The sequence below is a fragment of the Convolutriloba macropyga genome, chromosome 8 (genome assembly GCF_964194025.1).
Source record: "Convolutriloba macropyga chromosome 8, txConMacr16.3, whole genome shotgun sequence".
Lineage (NCBI taxonomy): Eukaryota > Metazoa > Xenacoelomorpha > Acoela > Convolutidae > Convolutriloba > Convolutriloba macropyga.
The window spans coordinates 44,394,217-44,412,787 of NC_134475.1; the positions used below are offsets into that span (position 1 = coordinate 44,394,217).

The 18,571-nt window shown below is 36.6% G+C and overlaps 1 protein-coding gene across 1 annotated transcript in view; it reads left to right on the forward strand.

The window, feature by feature from the left end:
- Positions 1 to 18,571, forward strand: part of LOC142345068 (uncharacterized) — a 63,563-nt gene that overhangs the window by 563 nt on the left and 44,429 nt on the right. The window contains exons 2-5 of the mRNA XM_075397149.1: positions 248 to 403; positions 6,438 to 6,573; positions 10,430 to 10,592; positions 16,069 to 16,190. Of these exons, the coding sequence (XP_075253264.1) occupies positions 248 to 403; positions 6,438 to 6,573; positions 10,430 to 10,592; positions 16,069 to 16,190 (577 nt within the window). The remainder of the gene's footprint in view (positions 1 to 247; positions 404 to 6,437; positions 6,574 to 10,429; positions 10,593 to 16,068; positions 16,191 to 18,571) is intronic.

Sequence of the window (18,571 nt, forward strand, 5' to 3'; positions counted from 1 at the left end):
GATGTAAATTGCTCTCTCATTCAAAATTTTAATTAGCTGGCGCAATTGGAGACAGCTTAAAAGTCAACTGAAAATTGCGCGGACATTGATTTCATTTATTCAGTCAGATATAATATAGGCTTCACTTTAATTGAGCAGCAGCCAGTCGTTCGAGAGCATTTCTTTCGGCGTTAGTGGTCATGTCTTAAACAAAGGTTTTAAGCGACGAACCGCTGAAATTTTGATTTTTTTGCTACGGCTATTTTAGCTAACAAGACGGGTGAGTCAGCAACTGCAGAGTTCCACCCCAATCGACACTCCGAAGTCACAATTGCGGATGTCAGGGAACTGGTCAACCAAACCAGATCTAGAAAACCAAGAAGTGATAACGCTTCCAGTGCCAGTAGCACGCAAGATGACCCAGGTTGAGGTCCCAGACGGAAAGTCGATATGTCCAGACCCAGATGAACGGTCGACGGGGTGTCGTGCGCTCAAATTTACATAGTCTGGAAACAAGGAAAAACGCACGAAAGTCTGAACATGAGCGCACGAAACTCTATTTAACGCACAAAAGTCCGGACATGAACGCACGGAAGTGTGGACATGAACGCACGACAGTCCGGTGAACGCGCAAAAGTCTGATCATGAACGCACGAGAGTCTGGTGAACGCACAAAAGTCTGGTGAATGCACGAAAGTCTGGACATGAACGCACGAAAGGTCTGATGAACGCACAAAAAAGTGATCATGAACTCACGAATGTCTGGTGAACGCACAAAAGTCTGGACATAGGCTCTTTGCGTCTTGGACGGTCTGGACATATCGATTTTCCGCCTCAAACTCGGTAGCAGCTAAACAAGAGAAGTATTATTGTTTAAAATTTGAAATAGTCGATATCAATCAAAAACGTTAAAAGAAGGATGCGGCTCAATCAAAATTGTCCAAATAAAAAATATTCCTTAATTTAAGGGTGAACAGGATTTTTCAGAACCTTTTCTATGTCTGCGGCTATAATTGCTCACGAATGAAGTTTGAAGAAATCAATAATAATTATAATAGCAATAAATTGTTTCCAGCACTCATTCAGTATCTTCAAAATTACATGTAACCATTTGACTTTTTGTCCTCAAAAACGGGATAAACATGTAGCGCTCGCAGGGCAATAAGTAGTCCTAGGGCCTTACGCCTTACTGTACTCTAAGAATGCGATTAACGAAAACTGTTTTGAGGAGACAATTTCATTGTGTTAAGGGCGATTCTTAATCTTAAAATTTGACCCCCTCAAACATCCCCCCGCCATCAGCCCTCAACCCATTAGCCCCTCCTCAACACTTCCATTGTCCACACTCATCCACCTGTAGGCTTGAACCCTTTCATTTAGCCTTTGCGAACCTACCACCCCCATCGCTTGAACCCATCCCCTTCCAACCCCCCATCGCTTGAACCCGTCCCCTTCCAACCCCCCATCGCTTGAACCCATCCCCTTCCAACCCCCCCCCCCCCACGCTCTCCCCACCCTCACCTCTCTCCCCAACGCTTGCCTCACCCTCCCCCTTAATGCTAGTATCCATACACCCCAGCTGGCGACTACCAAAACGAGCCGCTCGGCGGTCGTTTGAGTTCAATTCATCCGACGTTATTAATTGCTCTCAAACGAAGTTTGTAGCAATTATATTAGTCCTGTTGGTCTTTTTTTATGCGATTTTTCGCTTGACCGATTTTTCGTCTGACGCTTTTGACTTTTCGTCCTCAAAAACGGGATAAACAGGTAGCGCCCAGCGGGCATTAAGTGCTCTTAGAGCCTTTCAGCTCTGTTTCAGCTCAAACTGTTTTGGAGACTTATACTTATACTTATGGTGTGAAGGGCGGTTCTGAGAGGTTGAGACATTAAGTGCTCTTAGAGCCTTTCAGCTCTGTTTCAGCTCAAACTGTTTTGGAGACTTATACTTATACTTATGGTGTGAAGGGCGGTTCTGAGAGGTTGAGAAACCCCCCCCCCCCGTGGCTAGCTACTGACGAGGCCAACCGCTCGCCGGTCGTTTGAGAGCAATTCGCCCGACGTTAGTCGGTTATTCGGTTATGTTTTAAAAAATGATGTGCAAAAAAATTCTGTTTCAGCGTTTGATATACCCCTAATCTTTACGGGGTTTTGATTATCGTAATCAGAAAGCAGCTTTTAAGCCCGTCTTTTACAGATTATGATTGAAAAACATTAAAATAGTGAAAAACAAATTTATCGTAACAGTGAGTGTCTTTTTTAGCTGCGAAGCTGTAAGCTGAGCGGAACTATATTACGGTGCTCTTGGGTTATTACAATTCGAAGAATTGTAATAACCCAAGAGGCGAAGAATTGTAATAACCCAAGAGGCGAAGAATTGTAATAACCCAAGAGTGTTGCAGGGCGCTGTCTATGTTCACTGTTTGTTGGATTTTTTTGGTGGATTTTCATCTGAATAGTTCTTGCAGTCAAGTCAAAGTGCTCTTTAGGTCTAGCTTTTTGTTTAGTAAATGACAATTTTTTGAATTGTAGGTCAGGATTCGTTCTGCTATGTTTTTTAATAGCCGCCCTCATCTTCTCAGCCGGCTATTATTGCGCTCGTATTTTTTTTTTTACTTCGTCAAACTTTTTTTCGCTTTACCATTTTGCCGCTTTTCATTTTGCGTGAAAAATCTTTTTGACTTCTCTAGGCTAGTTTCTCTCTTCTCTCATTCTGCTAAAAGTGAATTTGAACATCAGTTGCTAAGCAAAGCAATTCAAAATGAACAGAATCGGTATAAAAAATTGAAGTCAGAAATAGAAACGGGATAAACCCATAAAGTCCAATTTTAGATGCCCGCTATTTGAACGTCGTTCCTATAAGTCTTAGTTACCACCTCTAATGCTTATTGGTGTTGATAGTAGCCCCTGTAGCCTCTCTCTAAGAAACAGAAGTATGTTCAACTACGACATGCCATCAAAATAAATCGGACTTAAAAAATATTTTTGTACAAAAATCTTTTTTTTTTCAATATATTCTATTCGTTCAATCCCAATCATGCTTATTGGAATCAACGGCGGCTATTTTCCGGCAATCTGCCGGGTATGTTTTGTTTTGTCGTCTGACGCTCTTCGTTTTACATTCATTCTCACAGCAAAGCGGAAAAAGTCAAATGTTTTTAATGAGTTCTTCCTCTCACTAACGGCAATTGCTCGCGCGACGTCATTTCTCGTTCTCTGTAGCCATTGTTTTGAACTCATTTGCGTGATAAGATTTTGATCATCCGTGATTAATCTCACTCAATAAAATGTATCGTGCACTTTAAAACTTAAGTATATATAGAATTAGTTTAAAATCAAAGGAACTCATGTGTGCAAAGAAGGTCCCTAATGAAAACGCTTCTAAGCAAAGAATTTGAACAAGCTTCATTAATTTGTTGCTGAAAGTTTTTTACTTGGTTTTTTGAGCGGCGTCAATAACTTGTTCAACTTATATCTGTATCTGTTTCTATCTATTTTATACGGCTACAAAGTCTATTTTTTGGCAGCTATTTCGGCAAACTGCTGGTTTTATTATTGAAAATATTTGCTCAACAGTTTTGACTGCTGGATTGTCTTTTACGCCATTGACTTTTTGCGTTTAGAAGTACTTTGAAGCCCTGTAGTTAACTTCTCACCCCCTAGTGAAAAGCATGCTGCAATAGATTGGAGCTTCCACAGCAAGTCATATGAGAACAATTCTTCCGAAGTTAATTGGTTATGTTCACTCAACAAGATGTGTCTTCTATTTTTATCACTCTCTAACATCAGGTTCATTTAGCCTCGATCCTAACAATCTTTGGAACTTTTGTCACTGGAGTGCCCAAACCATAAACCTAAAACTAAGAATGCACAATAAAACAATTAAATAATCTAGTGGAAGCAGGTTTTTCTCTAACTTTTTTACAATTCAATTTCTTGCCGGAATCATTAGTCTGAATTACGAATTAACATTCTTTCAAACAGAATTTGACCACAATTTAAACGGCCATTTTGGATATAATTTATGTTTTGAAGTTTACTAACAGATATTTCTGTTTAAGGGAATTCTTTTAACTAACAAATTTTTGTTGCTTTGTTATGTTTAGGGGTAGAATAAGTATGTTCTATAGGTACCCGACGCAAAAAAATGTTAAACGTTTACTTAAAACTATGGCAGTTGTTAGCGTTTTAAGAAATAAAATGTGAATTTTAATTAATCAAGCATCAATATATGCAACCACCTTTGTCTTTGCAAAACAAACTCGTTCTTTTTTAATAAAAAGTTTTACAGAGAGCGCTGTTCTTTTTAATAGCCGCACAGCGATAGCTGGGGCTATTATTAGCCGTCTCTTGTTTTTTACAATTCAAAGAATTCGAATTGTATTGGGGCGCTGTGTTTTTTTTAGATGTGTTCACACATTTTTCAATGAATTTGATCTTTCAAAACGGGTTAAACAGGTAAAGCCCTGCGGGCATTAATTATATTAGAGGCCCATAGTGGACGTTAGTAGTCCTTCAAGTGCTTAGAGTTGTGCAGCTGGTGGGATGGCCTCAATTTAAGGTTATAATGTCATTTTTAGGAGTTTTTGGGCTCAAAATATTGCCTTTTTTCATGTTTTTTTTTGTGTTCTTTTTTTTTAGTTTTTTTGTTAAATTAGTCTTAGGTTGAAGTTTTTTAAAAAGACGAAGTTCTTTTGCGAGACAAAATTACTCGTTATGACCATTTTATGAGCTATATGTTTTGGTACTACAAACACAAACACGCAAAATGATGATGCAAATTTGCACTTTTCTCAAGTTTTTATCATTTTTTGAATTTTCAGCTTCAGGGGCCAGGGAATCTCCTTTAAGCTTTGATAATAGGGCACTATACAGTTTCTAGCCACAATGGAATGGTTTGCAACATTTTGAATGTCTCGAATTTTAGCAATTTTTTTTGATAAAATCTGCAATTTATTTTGCGGTTTCCTAAAATTTTTTGTCAAGTTTTCTTAATTTTCCATTCTCAAGTAACAGGAAATTTATTTCATGGTCTAAAAAAAGTTATTGCATAGTTTTTAGTTTCAATGAATTAGTTTTCAACAATTAAATCTTTCGAATTTCAAAAATTTTCCGATAAAATTTGCAATTTTTTTTAAGTTTCTTCAAAAAATTTGTCTTTTTTTTAAATGTTTTTGTCTAAGTAGTCAGATAAAATCATACAGGGTTTGATGGTATGTTATTAAACAATTGCTAGGGGGTAATAAAAAGGTTTTCAACATTTTAAAAGAACAAATTTCTATTTTTTGAAATTTGAAAATTTTTTTAAAAAAATTATTGCCTATCGATCTTTGATCCAAATAACTTTTAGGGGTGGGAATTGGGTTGCTGGATAGCCTTTAGAGACACAGAAGTGATTCTTAAGATGATAATATCACAACTTCGGCAACATTTCTTTAATATTTGCTATTGATTTCATTTTTAAAAAAAAGATTTGGGTCACTTTCGTGTTAATCGATCTTCAAGGGCCAATGAATTTTTTCAGGCCTTGCAGATATAATACTGCAGCATTTTCAGAAACAAAAATTGGTTTTAAACATATTTTTGAGAAACGTATGTTTAACGGGATCAAATTTTCGCTAGGGGTAAAAGCTTCAAATTTTTAGCTATGATAATATTTTTGTTTAGTTTTTTTGATTGTTTGTTCCTCAATTTCTTGAGATGATTTTATTTGTGTTTTGGCTGGCATGATTCAATCGATCTGCTGGGTCAAGTACAGTGCTTCAAAGTTGTTCATTCAATTCTTTGAATTTTATTTCAGGACTTGTCGTGCTATGTTTTTTATTTCGTCGTCGCGATCTTTGTTACGACCATATGAAGTCACAACCACTTCAAATCTATTTTTTGTTCAACCGACCATGCATTTTCACCCGAAGTGCGTGCGTGACGTCATTTTTTGCGCTTAGTGGAGTGAGTTTTTTTGTTCATTCGCGTGATCAAATTTTTGGTCACACTTGACTTACCTCACTCTCAAAAATGACTTCCTCACTTCGAAACTGACTTTCATTTACTTTAATTCAAAGAGATAAGGTCAAATGGGTGTGCTTCACTCTAAATGAAGGTTATTAGAGAGCAGTTAATAGAGGCAGCAAAATCTTAATCAGATTTTTAATCAAAATAGAACATATCAGCCTTCAACGAAAAGACGAAGTTTTTTGGTCTGTCTTTTTTACTGTTTTTTTGAGACTGCATATCTACGAAGCTATTGCGGCTATTTTCTGGCGATATGCCAGCTATGTTAGTTCTACTTTACACGCGCAAATTGTGACTCGAATTAATAAAATCCTTGATAAAATCGCCCCGAACTTTTGATAGAAGCAAGATTAGCGTAAAATATATGCCATGTTCTCGGTTATACGGTAAAATATATCTTTAACACAAAATGTTATAAACAGAAGTCTTGATATTGTAATTTTTTTCAGGTGATCACGCGGGCAGTAGTAACAGTAGGTCTGCGAAAGCACCTCTCGTTGCTGATGAAGACGACGACGACGATGATGACAATGAAGATATTGACGAGACCGAAACAGAAGACTCGTTTCCTGATAATGTAACCAGGTAAGTAAAATGACGTTATTACAGATTTTCGCATTCAAGAAAACACACCCAACCTAGGAATAAAACTTTAAGTGCGTCCTTGTAAACCATTTAAGAAAAGTTCTTAAGCAAAACTAAGCGGAACTCATTGACATTTGCTAATCCCCTTTGTTCTATGTACAAAGCAATGTACTTTCAGAAAAAAAATTGTACGACATTTGTTGCCTTCTGGTGCGCTTTCATTCCAAATAGAAATTTTTTAATGCTGCAAACAGTACATCAATTTTTAATGAATATCCATTTCAGAAAGAACGTCATTCAATAATCAAGACAATTTTTTTGCAAATTTATTTTTGAAAATTTATCTGAAACATATGCAGAACTAGTTCAAACTAGGCTGAGGTGGCAGACGAAAAGTGTCTAGGTCCAGACTGTCCCAGACGGAAAAAACTTATGTCCAGACTTTCATGAGTTCACCAAACTTGTGCGTTTATGTTCAGACTTCCGTGTGTTTGTGACCAGACTTTGGTGTGTTCATCTGATTTTGCACGCCTTCACCAGACAGTACCTGCAACAGCTTTTGTGCGTTTATGCCCGTACCATATCCACAGAGACTATCAGGCCTGATTCAGAAAAAATCAGGGAAGGTCCGAGGCCTGATTCAGAGTCTCATCATGTCAAATACAAGGCTGCTAAGAGAACACTCCAGAATCGACAGAAAAAATCAAGTCTTGGATCTCTCTGTCGAGAGAATGTCCAAGTCATGGGTCACACTGTGAAGAATACAACCACGACTTGGTGACCTCTTGGCAGAAGAGACGCAAGACTTGGGATTTTTCTTGGCAGAAAGGATCTAAGACTTGATTTTTTCTGGACAGAGGGTTAGAATGATGCATTTTTCTAGGTTTATGGGTACTTTTAACATAAATCTATGTACGATAATGTACAAATAAAGTACCGATTATAAATATGAATGCCATTAAAATATGTTCGTGGCTCTTGGTAAGTCATGGTCACCTTTTCAAACCCTAAGAGCTCCTTAAAATTACAAATTCAGTACTCACTGTTGAAGAGAAATGAAGAGCTATAGCTAAAAAAATCATTACAATACCAAACATTACAATATACATAATCCCACTTCCCAAGGCAAAAAAACTGAATCGGATTCTAAGGATATAGGGGAACTTTGATTTGTAGTAACGCTCAATATGAACAACTCCTTGACTAGCTTGAAAAATAAATATTTTAAAAATACATTAGGAACCTATATTAGGAACTAAATAAAACTCAGCTACGAAATCCCCAACTGTTGATACAAGATAGATGAAGACTCATACAAGAGGATATGAGGATAAAAGACAAAAATCCTTGCTGAATACTTAAATGCGACAAAAATCTAAAAAACCTAAATTTTACCGAGACTAGACAGGAAACAATTGAACCGACCGCAAAAGAAATGCGTTAACTTTTTCTTTACTTTCTTATCAACTGGTGGCTTGTATCTTTGGATCTTATCCTCAGCTATGTAAGTTGTACAGACAGTTTAATTCGTATAACTGCCAAAAGTTTATTGCATCTTTTTACCCCGCAAAATTCTTCTTTTTTCAGTTGTCAGCTAATCTTTTTCTGAGACATAAAAAGCAAACATTAGTCTTATGCAGAAACAGAAGTCTCAAATTTGGTGCACTTGATGAAAATTTAGAGTTGAACGCTTTTTGCTTGATTAATGTCATTAACTGCAAAAGATAACATTATTGAGAGATTCATTTAGATAAGAACATGTGAAAACAAAATGTGATTCCCTCTATATATTAGGAACCAAATGAAAATCAACTCAAAAGTCCCCAATCGTTGATAAAAAATAGATAGAAACCCCAAACAAGAGGATATGCGAACAAGTCTTTGCTGATTTTTTAAATGAGCCAAAAGTTTCAAAAATTACCATTTTATAGAAAATAGAACAGAAATAACAGAACTGAGCCCAAATCAATTACATTAATTTTTCTTATTAGCTTGCTGCTTATATTTTGACAATAATTACCAGCTGTGTTTGTGGTGCGGACATTTTAATGCGTATAACATTCAGGAAACCTTTTGATCCACCAGAACCGCTAATTTATTAAATTTCAGTTTACAGCTAATCTCTTTTCAAGACCTAAAACGCAAGGATGGATTTTATACAGGTAAAAATTTTTCAGGTTCGCTGATCTTGATGAATATTTAGAGCCTAACGTTTTTCTGGGTAATTAATGACATTAACTGCAAAAGATATCAATATTGGGATATTCAGTTAGATAAAAGCTTTGGAAAAAAAGCGGTCCTTTATATTAGGAACCGAATGAAACTCAGTTCATAAGTCTCCAACCGTTGATAGAATATAGATTAAGAAAAATACAAATAGATGTGTGACAAACATTCTTGCTGAATTCTAAAATGCGACAAAAGTCTCAAATATTACTTTTTACAGAAACTAGAACAGACTTAATTGAACTCACCGAAAATCAATTACACTAATCTTTTCCTTACTTTTTTTAAAAGCTTTGGGTTTTTTGGATCTGATCGTCAGTTGTGTAGGTGCGCTGGAAATTTTATGTGTAAAACAGTTAAACTTTTAATTTGAACACTTAACCCCCAAACTTTTCGTTTTTTTTATGAACATCATTTCACAGCTAATTTTTTTTGAGACATAATACGTGAGCATGGCTCTTATTTAGAAATAAAACAATCAGTTTTGACTTCTATCATAGGGATTTTTTGTAATTCAGTGAATGTGAAGAGAAGAAACCGATTCTAATACTTGGCAGAGAAACCCAGGGCTTGGATTTTCTGTGCCCAGAGAGGTTTGAGTTGAAGTTCACGAATTTCCACTGCAAATTTTTTTTGTGACAGAAAATGTTTAATTGAATGCCAAATTTGTGAGAGAATTGCCCTCATTTAATGAAAATCATCGGATCCTTATGATGTCAACCCTAACTCTGCTCAGAAAAACAAAGATCTGGGTTCTGCGCTAGCCTGAGAAAGCCAAGTCTTGGCCTCCCTCTGCCCAGAGAGGTCCCAATTCTTGGCTCCGCTACGCAAGTGATGATATCGCTCTGCCAAGTCTTAGCCTCTGGAAAGTCTCTGAATCAGGCCTGATGGGCTCTGGGGGTTTGGTACGGGTGTTCAGACCTTCACGCGTTCATGTCCAGACTCTTATTCATTACAAGTCAGACAAACTTCATTAACTACAAATGACTCACTTAGCATAATTTATTCATTTAGCGTTAAGTATTGAATTTGTATATCCATCCTCAAAACAATGACGGGTTAACAGAGATTTTTAAAATATTTGCGTACTTTAAAAAAGTTGAAATTTTTTTGGCTAAATATGGTGTACTTTGGCCTGGAAGGCATGAGTTTGAGTTTTTTTTTATTTTAGTCACTTTCTATACAACGCGAAGTAAAACCAAAACGCGAAAGACGCTAAGTGAAGTTCTTTTCTTCTTCGACATTTCTCGATTTATTTTGAACTCAAGTGAGTTTTGGCTTTTTGCCTTGATTGCTGCTGCCACTTGAGTGAGCACTGTGGAGCAAGAGTGCTATAACTCATCTGGTAAGTAATTATTTTTGGACAAGGATGAATAAAATAGTGCGTTGACGTCCAAATTTATGTGCGTTAGTATACAGACTTTCGTGCGTTCAAATCCAAACCTTCTTGCGTTCATGTTCAGACTTTTCTGCGTTTTTCGATGTATGCAGACCAGGTAAGATTGAACGCACGGAAACCGCCATCCCTGCGTTCATCTTCCGCTAACTAGTGTACCTCTGGACATACTTGGTTTCGGACATACTTGATTTCGTCTGGGACCTCAATCGGGGGACAAAAATAACTTTTTAGTGCTTCAACTGTAACCTCAAATAATGGTACCAATTGGCCTCCTACGCAGAATTTTGATCACAACTGCCCTAGAAAAGCGGAGTTTGAAGAGTCACAAAACAGCATGGGAGCGAAAAGAGAGATGCCCTGCGACAGCTTGTCAGAAGTGAATTCCATATATGAGGTACTTTTTCAGCATTTAATTTTTGAGTTCTTAAAACGAAAAATATAAAGTGACGGAAAATTGTATTAAATCGGCCATGGTCTTATAGAGTTACAAATTGAGGTGGTCTTTCCCGTTATAGCCCCCCCCCCAGATTAGGTGTCATATAACCTATAGCCCCCATCATAGTATTTATACATTAATGTGGGGGCTATATTTTCTTGGGGGGAGGGGAGCTATAATGGGAAGGACTCGATTCAGGTACACTAGTTAGAATAGATATAATAAAGGAGTTTGCCCTCCAGTACGTTATGCACCCACCGCAGTTACAGAGCACGTGTCATTAAATGGCAGTCATTATGTTATAATATGGCACGTGCAACTTTGGGGTGCAAATAATACGCACCCACTAAACGGGGGGGGGGGGGGTCACGAACGGAAATAATCCAGGAACTTTGATACGTTAGCCAAGGTCCCAAAAATATTTTTTTCGAGCAAGTGTTTTCTGGTAAACATGTTTGGAATCTTTTCCGTTTGTAACAATTATATTGTTTTTAATGCGGTAAGATCAACTGTTGTCCAACCATTTTTTTTTCTCGGACCGCTTGATTTTTTTCTTAAAAAAAGATGAATGGGCTAAAACTGGAGGGTATTAAGTTTCTCTTAGAGCATTACATTATACTAAAGTTTCTGCTATTCAGCGAAACAGTTTTAAAGAAAAAAATAATGGTATGAACGCAGTTATTAGTGTTCACCCACTTCAACTCCCCCTCCCCCAATTCAACCCCTCCTCTGTGAGCAGAGCGAAACTATGGTGCATTAATTTTCGTTGTTTTGTGCAATTCAATAAAATTTGAATTGTGTTAGGGTGTTCTCTTAATGTGATCCGAAGCGAGATATGAAAAAATATTTTGTATCACTCGAGTGATTGTGAAACAGAATTTATTCACGTTGTGTTCGAAAACTAGTTTTTCCTTGTTAATTTGCCCTGAAACAAAGATTGTAGCAATTATGTAAGTCCTGCTGTCTCCTAATCGCCATTTGTACTAACGAAGCCCACCTTCACCAGTCGTTTGAGAGAGATTGGCCCGACGTTAGTAGGTTTTTTAATTCTTTGTTTTCGGTAAAAAATGATTTGTCGGACATAAGTTCACAACTTTTTGAGCATTTTAAAAGTCTCTCAGTTTTCAGATTCCGCCCTCCATAATTCACTATCTGTTTTTAATTTTTGTTTTCTTTCATTAAAATATTGGTAGTAGTAGCGCTGGTCTTTCTTTATCCACCCTTTCTGTAAACCAAGGTGGGGTGTGCTGAGCATCCTGGAATGTTCATCTTCTGCCTTAACCAGGCAATTCAAAATAATAATTCTGATTCAACCAGATCTGGAACATCATCAGAATGGTTGAACTGCATACAACTTGAATAATTGATTTAAAACGTTGTTAAAAGGATTAAAATCCTCAGCACTAGCCGTGCTCTTACTGAAATCGCTTGGCTGTGTAATAGAGTTCAGTGTGCTTTACGGCACGTCTGAAATAAGAGGCAAGTTCTCGAACATCTCTGTAGCAAAAGTTCACTCTAGCGTATCTTTCAGCTTTCCCTCGTCAACTAATTAGCTCAAGAAAGGAAACATGAAAACGGTAAAACCTTAATTTCTGAAAAAGATAGAACATTTCATCCGATGTCTCTACGGGGCCCGTCAATCGTTCATTTTTCTTGTCAAATAGATTATTCGTTCCTGCCATCACAAAATCTTGGCGTACATTTCTGTCAAATTTTTCTGTGAAGACGCTTTCTTAGCACATAGTAGATATACTACCACCTGCACATGAAATTGTAAAAAAATTTCTGAATAAAAACACCAAACACAAGAGAAGATCCCGAAATGCAGGTACTCTTGAAACTGTTGCTCATTATCAACAATAACTCGTCGATACGGTTTCGGTTTGTCATAAACTAGACAGCCCCTCAAACTGAGGTATCTTCTGATAATATATGTTCTGGAGTTTCTTCTGACTTCGCAATCCACTATATTTTTTTAAAAACAGGCTGTCCATGACACATTGAAAGGAAAAGTGTCTTTAGTTCCTTCCTGAACAGTTTATGATTGCTTATTTCTGTTAGTGTTCGAGGTAGTTTGTTCCATAGTTTGGGACCGCGAATGCAAAAAGCTCTTTTGGTATAATGAAATAAGAACTTTTTTGACTGAGCCACTGTTATCGATTTAAGTCAGGGTTGTTTCTTTTAAGAGACGTCCACACATTTTGATAATTATTCTATCACTTTTGTGTGGTGACGAGGGCGGAGCGTTAAAGTCCTTGGCTATGGCAATGATTGATAGAAAATCGTTTCATAAATTTTATTTTTTAATCAAAAAACTGTCAAGAGAAATCATTGTTACAAGCACTTATAACGACACCAGTTAAACTAAGTTCCTTGTCATCACTAAGAAATGTTTATTTTGTTTGTTTTTCTGATGACGCTTTTTTCTTTTCATTTGTCTAAAACACAAGTATGTCTTTAATTTTATCAGAAGTTTTCAAACTGGGTACAACTTTCCAATGGAACATGGGTCAGGTTGCGATGAGCTTTGACTTCAAAGGTAGACGCGACGAATAATATGCAATCGATATCTACAAAGGGGGCATTAGGGCTCTTTTTCAGTTAGATGTAAAATGTGGGGAAAGACTGTTTAATCTGTTTAATTAATAGCCGTTGTGCTGTCAGCAACTCAATGGCTATTATTTAGGCTCTCTCCTTTGTACAATTCAAAGAATTTAAATAGCATTGGGCGCTTTTTCAAAATACGTCAAATTGAAAAGGATGTTTTCAGTCGCGCCGAAACAGGAAGTGAAAAGAAATGCAAGTGGTTTTGCGGCGTTAATTGTTTTGGCCCTAATTTTATAAAAGATTGAAAAAAAATGGCGTTTGAAAGCTCATTTTCTTTCTAGTGGTTGTTTGTTCGCACGCGGAATTTTGACGCTGACTTTAAGTGTTTTTTTCAATCCATTTTATCTGATTTTGTTTTAAATGGTTTGCCCGATCTATTCCCGATATATAGGTTTTTTTATTATTCAATAAAAATTATTTGAATTGTGTCAGGACTTGCCCGCTGGGCTTATGTTTAAATTGCTTCACCTTTTGATCACTTTTTCCGCTTTAATTAGAGTCAAGATGTTCACATTTGACTTGTGACTTACCTCACACACTGTTTCAAATGAATGGACTTTCAATTCTTTTCCGCATTGAATTAAGCAGTGTAGTGATTACGGTCAATGTCAAAAGAGCAAAACCGAAACGAACGGGAAAAACCAATAAAGCAAGCGCGGTTTTTAAGTCATAGTCTGTTGGGTTATAAAAATCCACTACAACGATTGCTAGCTGAAAATAGTATTAAGTGCACCGGCTTTCAGCTTAGAAGCTGAAATAAGTATAGAGCACTTTATCAGACTTAGAACAAAACTCTGTCATTTTCTATTTCTTCTTTTTTTTCTGTTTCAATCTCGATGTGCGTCAAGCGCGTCAACGGTGGCTGTTTTCCGGCATTTCGCCATCTATGTTTCAATATGGAGCAGAATCAAACACTTGAGATGCATTTGGATATTGTAAAGAAACTAAAACTGTGTTTTAATTCTAAAGAAAAAATGACAACAACCGATGAGATCAAAAGTCTTTAACCAAAAACGAATTCAAGAGACCACAGCAAAAATATAAGTCGCTTCTACTTGCTATCAAAAAGCTTTGAGGGTTATAGACTTGAGTCAAACTGCGTGAGCTGTCGTAGCCATGCTCTTAGCCGCTTTTAACTAAAGCGACCTGGTTAAAAAACAAAGAAATCGCTTGGCCTTACGTTGAAACCAAACTGAACAACGCGGAAAACCATTCAAACAGCAGAGCCTTAATTCTAAGAATTGAATTATCATGATGTATTTTATATGTGCTCTCAAAAGAATTTTCTAACAATTAATTTCGTCCTTGGTCTTTTCATGCGACTTGTAACTTGATTAATTTTTCGTCTGGCGCTTTTGAATTTTTGTCTTCAAAAAAGGGATAGAAAGATAAATTCAGGAGTGAATCGATTCACTGAGAAAACCTTTTAGAGCTGTATTTTTCAATAAGTTAATATAATGAAACTACTGAAAAAATTCGTAATATGAGGGCTGTTAATCGTGAGAGTGCATGTAAGTCTGCCTAAATTGAAATTTGGACTGAAGCAAATGAAAAATAGCAGTTCATCCTAGCTACGAGAAGGAAAAATTTAATTGGAATATCTTGTCCACATTACTGAAAACAAAAGCACAAAAACTTCAAAGCGGCTGTCTTTGCCTCATCAACAAATTTCACATCAAATATTTTTTATTACCATTACTATAAAATTAATTTTTAAAGAGAGCAAAATAGCATTAAAAACTTTCCATAAGTTACCGGAAAAAATTGGCTTTTGGCAGTCATTGGCAAATCTGTATATCTCGAAAAAAAAATTAATTGCTCTCAAACAATATTTGAAGCTTTTATTGTAAAGTTGTTAGTTTTTTAAAGCAATATTTCTGCCTGACCGTTTTGAATTGTCATGAGATTTTTACGCCCTCGACTTTTTAATTCTGCCTGACCTAAATTTCTTTCTCAATCACAAGTGTCAGCAGCTAAACTTAAGTGGTGAATGCTGACTAAAAAAGTCAAAAGAAAATTGAGCCAAAATTTTTGCTTTTTTGAAGTCCAAATTTTATTAGTTGTCATAGTGGTATATATTTCTCTCTAATGATTTCATTTGAAATACTTTTTAATGAATCTAGATACCCCCGGAGCAGATTGTAATAGAATGAAGCTTGGAGCTCTCACTATTCGCACAACTAGTGTATGTTTTCAGCAAGGTTTCTGTTGTTATCTTCATTAGATATCAATGTGCAGAACTATTTTGCATAGCCAATTTTTATAAGCAAATAGTGAGCGAATCGAACTTCTAAAGCTTCTAATTCTTTCAGTTTTTTGTTATACAACTATTTTTTGTCTTTACTAATACATTTTTTTGTGGCATGGATCTTTTCTACAGTTGAGTGTTTTTGCTTTTTTGACGTATTTTCGAAAAATTTGACGTATTTTTAAACAATAAGAGAGCAATTGCTCATAAACTAGAGATTGTATATGATCAGTGTGAGGTGTTCGGGTTTGTGTGTCTATGTCTCTTTCGGCTTTTTAAAATGCTTAGTGCCAGTTTATGGAACATGACGATTACAAAATAAGCCAATATGTGATATTGAAAGGCATGGGATTCACGTAAAATTAAAAGCGCTTCTGGGTGCGCAAACGAACAAAGAGACCACTCAAATCATATTTCACCTTCTTGAATATGCGAGCATCTCTAATCCGTAACTAATGCGAAGAGCATGACAGTTATTTCAAACCAGGTGTTTTCATATAAAAAAACTGACTGTCCAGAGCTCATAAGAGCAAATTTCGAAGAGAGTTTCCGACAAAGTGTCATATTTACGTTGCCTAGATGCACCCTCATTTTGACGAAATGGGTGCTCAAACTGCAAACGACACTTCTGTTCATTTCTCCGCAAACAAATCCGACCTTCTGTCATCACAACTCTCAGAAGAAGATATATTTGACATCAGGCAGCGATTTTCCTCTTCTCTCTAAATGTAAAATATTCAAGCATTAATCCAGAATGAGTTCGCGTAGTGAAACCCTAATCAAGAAGAGCGAATGGAAACGACGCAAGAAATGTTTGGTATGCTCAGTTTCTTAGTAGATTCGGCATGTGTCTGTTTTAAACGTGAAATTATCATCGGTATTTTTGTTTCTCTTCGATTCGGCATGTTCGGTTTGAAACGTCGGAAACTGTTGGTATGTTTGGTCTCTTTGAATCGGTATGTTCAGTTTATAATGTACTCAAAGATTTTTGATGACGTTCTTACCTCAGGAGTTTGAAACCTACCTCTCGGAGAAATCTTCCTAAAAAAACGAAAATTGATTGGCTTTCTTCTTGAGCTCATTTCTTAAACTAGTTGAAAAAACATAAATTTTTTGTTTGCTTTTCAAATTGAAAACTTAACAGAATTTGCTGAACACTGATGGAGATTCTGTCCCTTAAATTACACTGACATGATCATGAGCAACCAAGTGCTTGTCTTTTTTATTCATAATTTCTTGTTTGATATCAACCATAACAGTTTATTACGCTTGAAACCGAGCATATCGAATTTAAGAGCTCTAACATACAAACAATTTCCTTCATCTGAAATCAAAGAAACCGAAACTAAAGAACCTATCATAAGGACGATTATTTTATGTTTAAGACCGACAAATACTAAATCTAAGAAACCAAACATACCGACTATTTCTTTTGTTTGAAAACGATTATACCGAATAAAGCAAACATAGTGACGATGTCTTGAGTGGATAACTGAGCATAGCAAAACATTTTTTTATTTTCAGGTTTGTTTGGTATTCTGAACTAGAGTTTTACATTTTGACTAGTCGGTACTCCCCTGTCAACAAAATTCTCTGTCTGGTTTATCGTCAGATTTTTGGCATGAGTTTTGCAAATCCAACTTTTGCTCACCTTTATCTAGGAGTTCGGCAACACAAGACTGGGTATTTTTCACACCGATTTGAGTGGCGGACGGGGTGGGGTGAGACGAACAAGACAAAAAACTGCATACAGGTTGAATCCACCATAATTTAGCCTCCCATGGACAGACCAAACAGACTTTTGTTTCTGTTTGTTAGACTGAGCCGAATACTCTCCAGACCACTGGCCAGACCGAATAGACTATTGCTCAGACCCTTGGCCAGAAAGATAAAACCTAGGCCAGAGCGTTGCTTAGACTATTGGGCAGACCGAAAAGATTCTTGGCCAGAGCACTGCTGTTGTTCAGAGGACTGGCCAACGAACAGACCCTTCACCAGACTATGGACCAGACCCATTTAAACATGTTGAAGCATCCAAAAACTTTAATTTTTTTCAGTTTTTAAATAGCTCTCGAATTAAGTATGAAGCAATTAGTGTAAACGTGTTGATCAATTTTTTTTTTCAAAAAAGTTTTTGTTTTATCGTTTTGACTTTTTGAGTGGCTTCTAGGACCTTGACTTTTTCGTTTTGCGTAACAAAAACTTCACTCCCATTCACAACTGTCAGCAGCTGAACTCAGGTGGCCGCAGTTTGCTACTAAAAGTCGAATAAGAAGGGCAACTATATTAGATTTTCTTTGACTCTAAACATTGTTAGTGGCTATTGCGGTTTACAATAAGCTCATAAAGTCATTTAAACCCCCTAGCTTAGTGAGTTTAGTAACCGCACAAATGAAGCCGGCTGCAAAAGGTTTGAGCTCCCAGTAGTCGTTCGAGAGCAATTTTTCCGATGTTCATATAAAGACCATTGATTTAAAGACAAATGCGATTTTCATGAATTGAATAAATGTAATTGGTGAAGAAATGTAATTACCTACAGTAAGGTATTGGTTGGTATTGATCGGCTGTTATTTTGAAAAACGGTCAAAGCTGTTCATATTTACACATTTTGCCAAGGACCGGTTCTTATTTTAGTGGACCTCTGGTATTTCGATATGAGCTTGCCCAGACCACAGTGACCCAAATATGGGTATTGAAAAGACTAAACAGACCAAAATATGAGCATTGATCAGACTGAACAGACCGAAATTTGGATTTTAGGCCAATGTGAATAGACCGAAATGTGGGTTTTTGCCAGAGCCAAAAGACCGAAATGTGGGTATTGGCCAGAACGAACGGACCAGTGTCTGTATTGGCTGGAACAAACAGACGAAAATATTGGTATTGGCCAGACAATTTTTTTTCAGAGCTCTGTCTCACCTGACCCCCTGTTAGTGACCCAAGTCAGTCTTGCCAATACTTGTCTTGGGTCGCGGATCTCATCCTGGGTGTTTTCCATACCTATCAAAGCTTAGCTCATACCTGCAATGTTACTAATACAACGAAAAATTATAAAGATTAAAAATATTTTTTCTTGATTTCA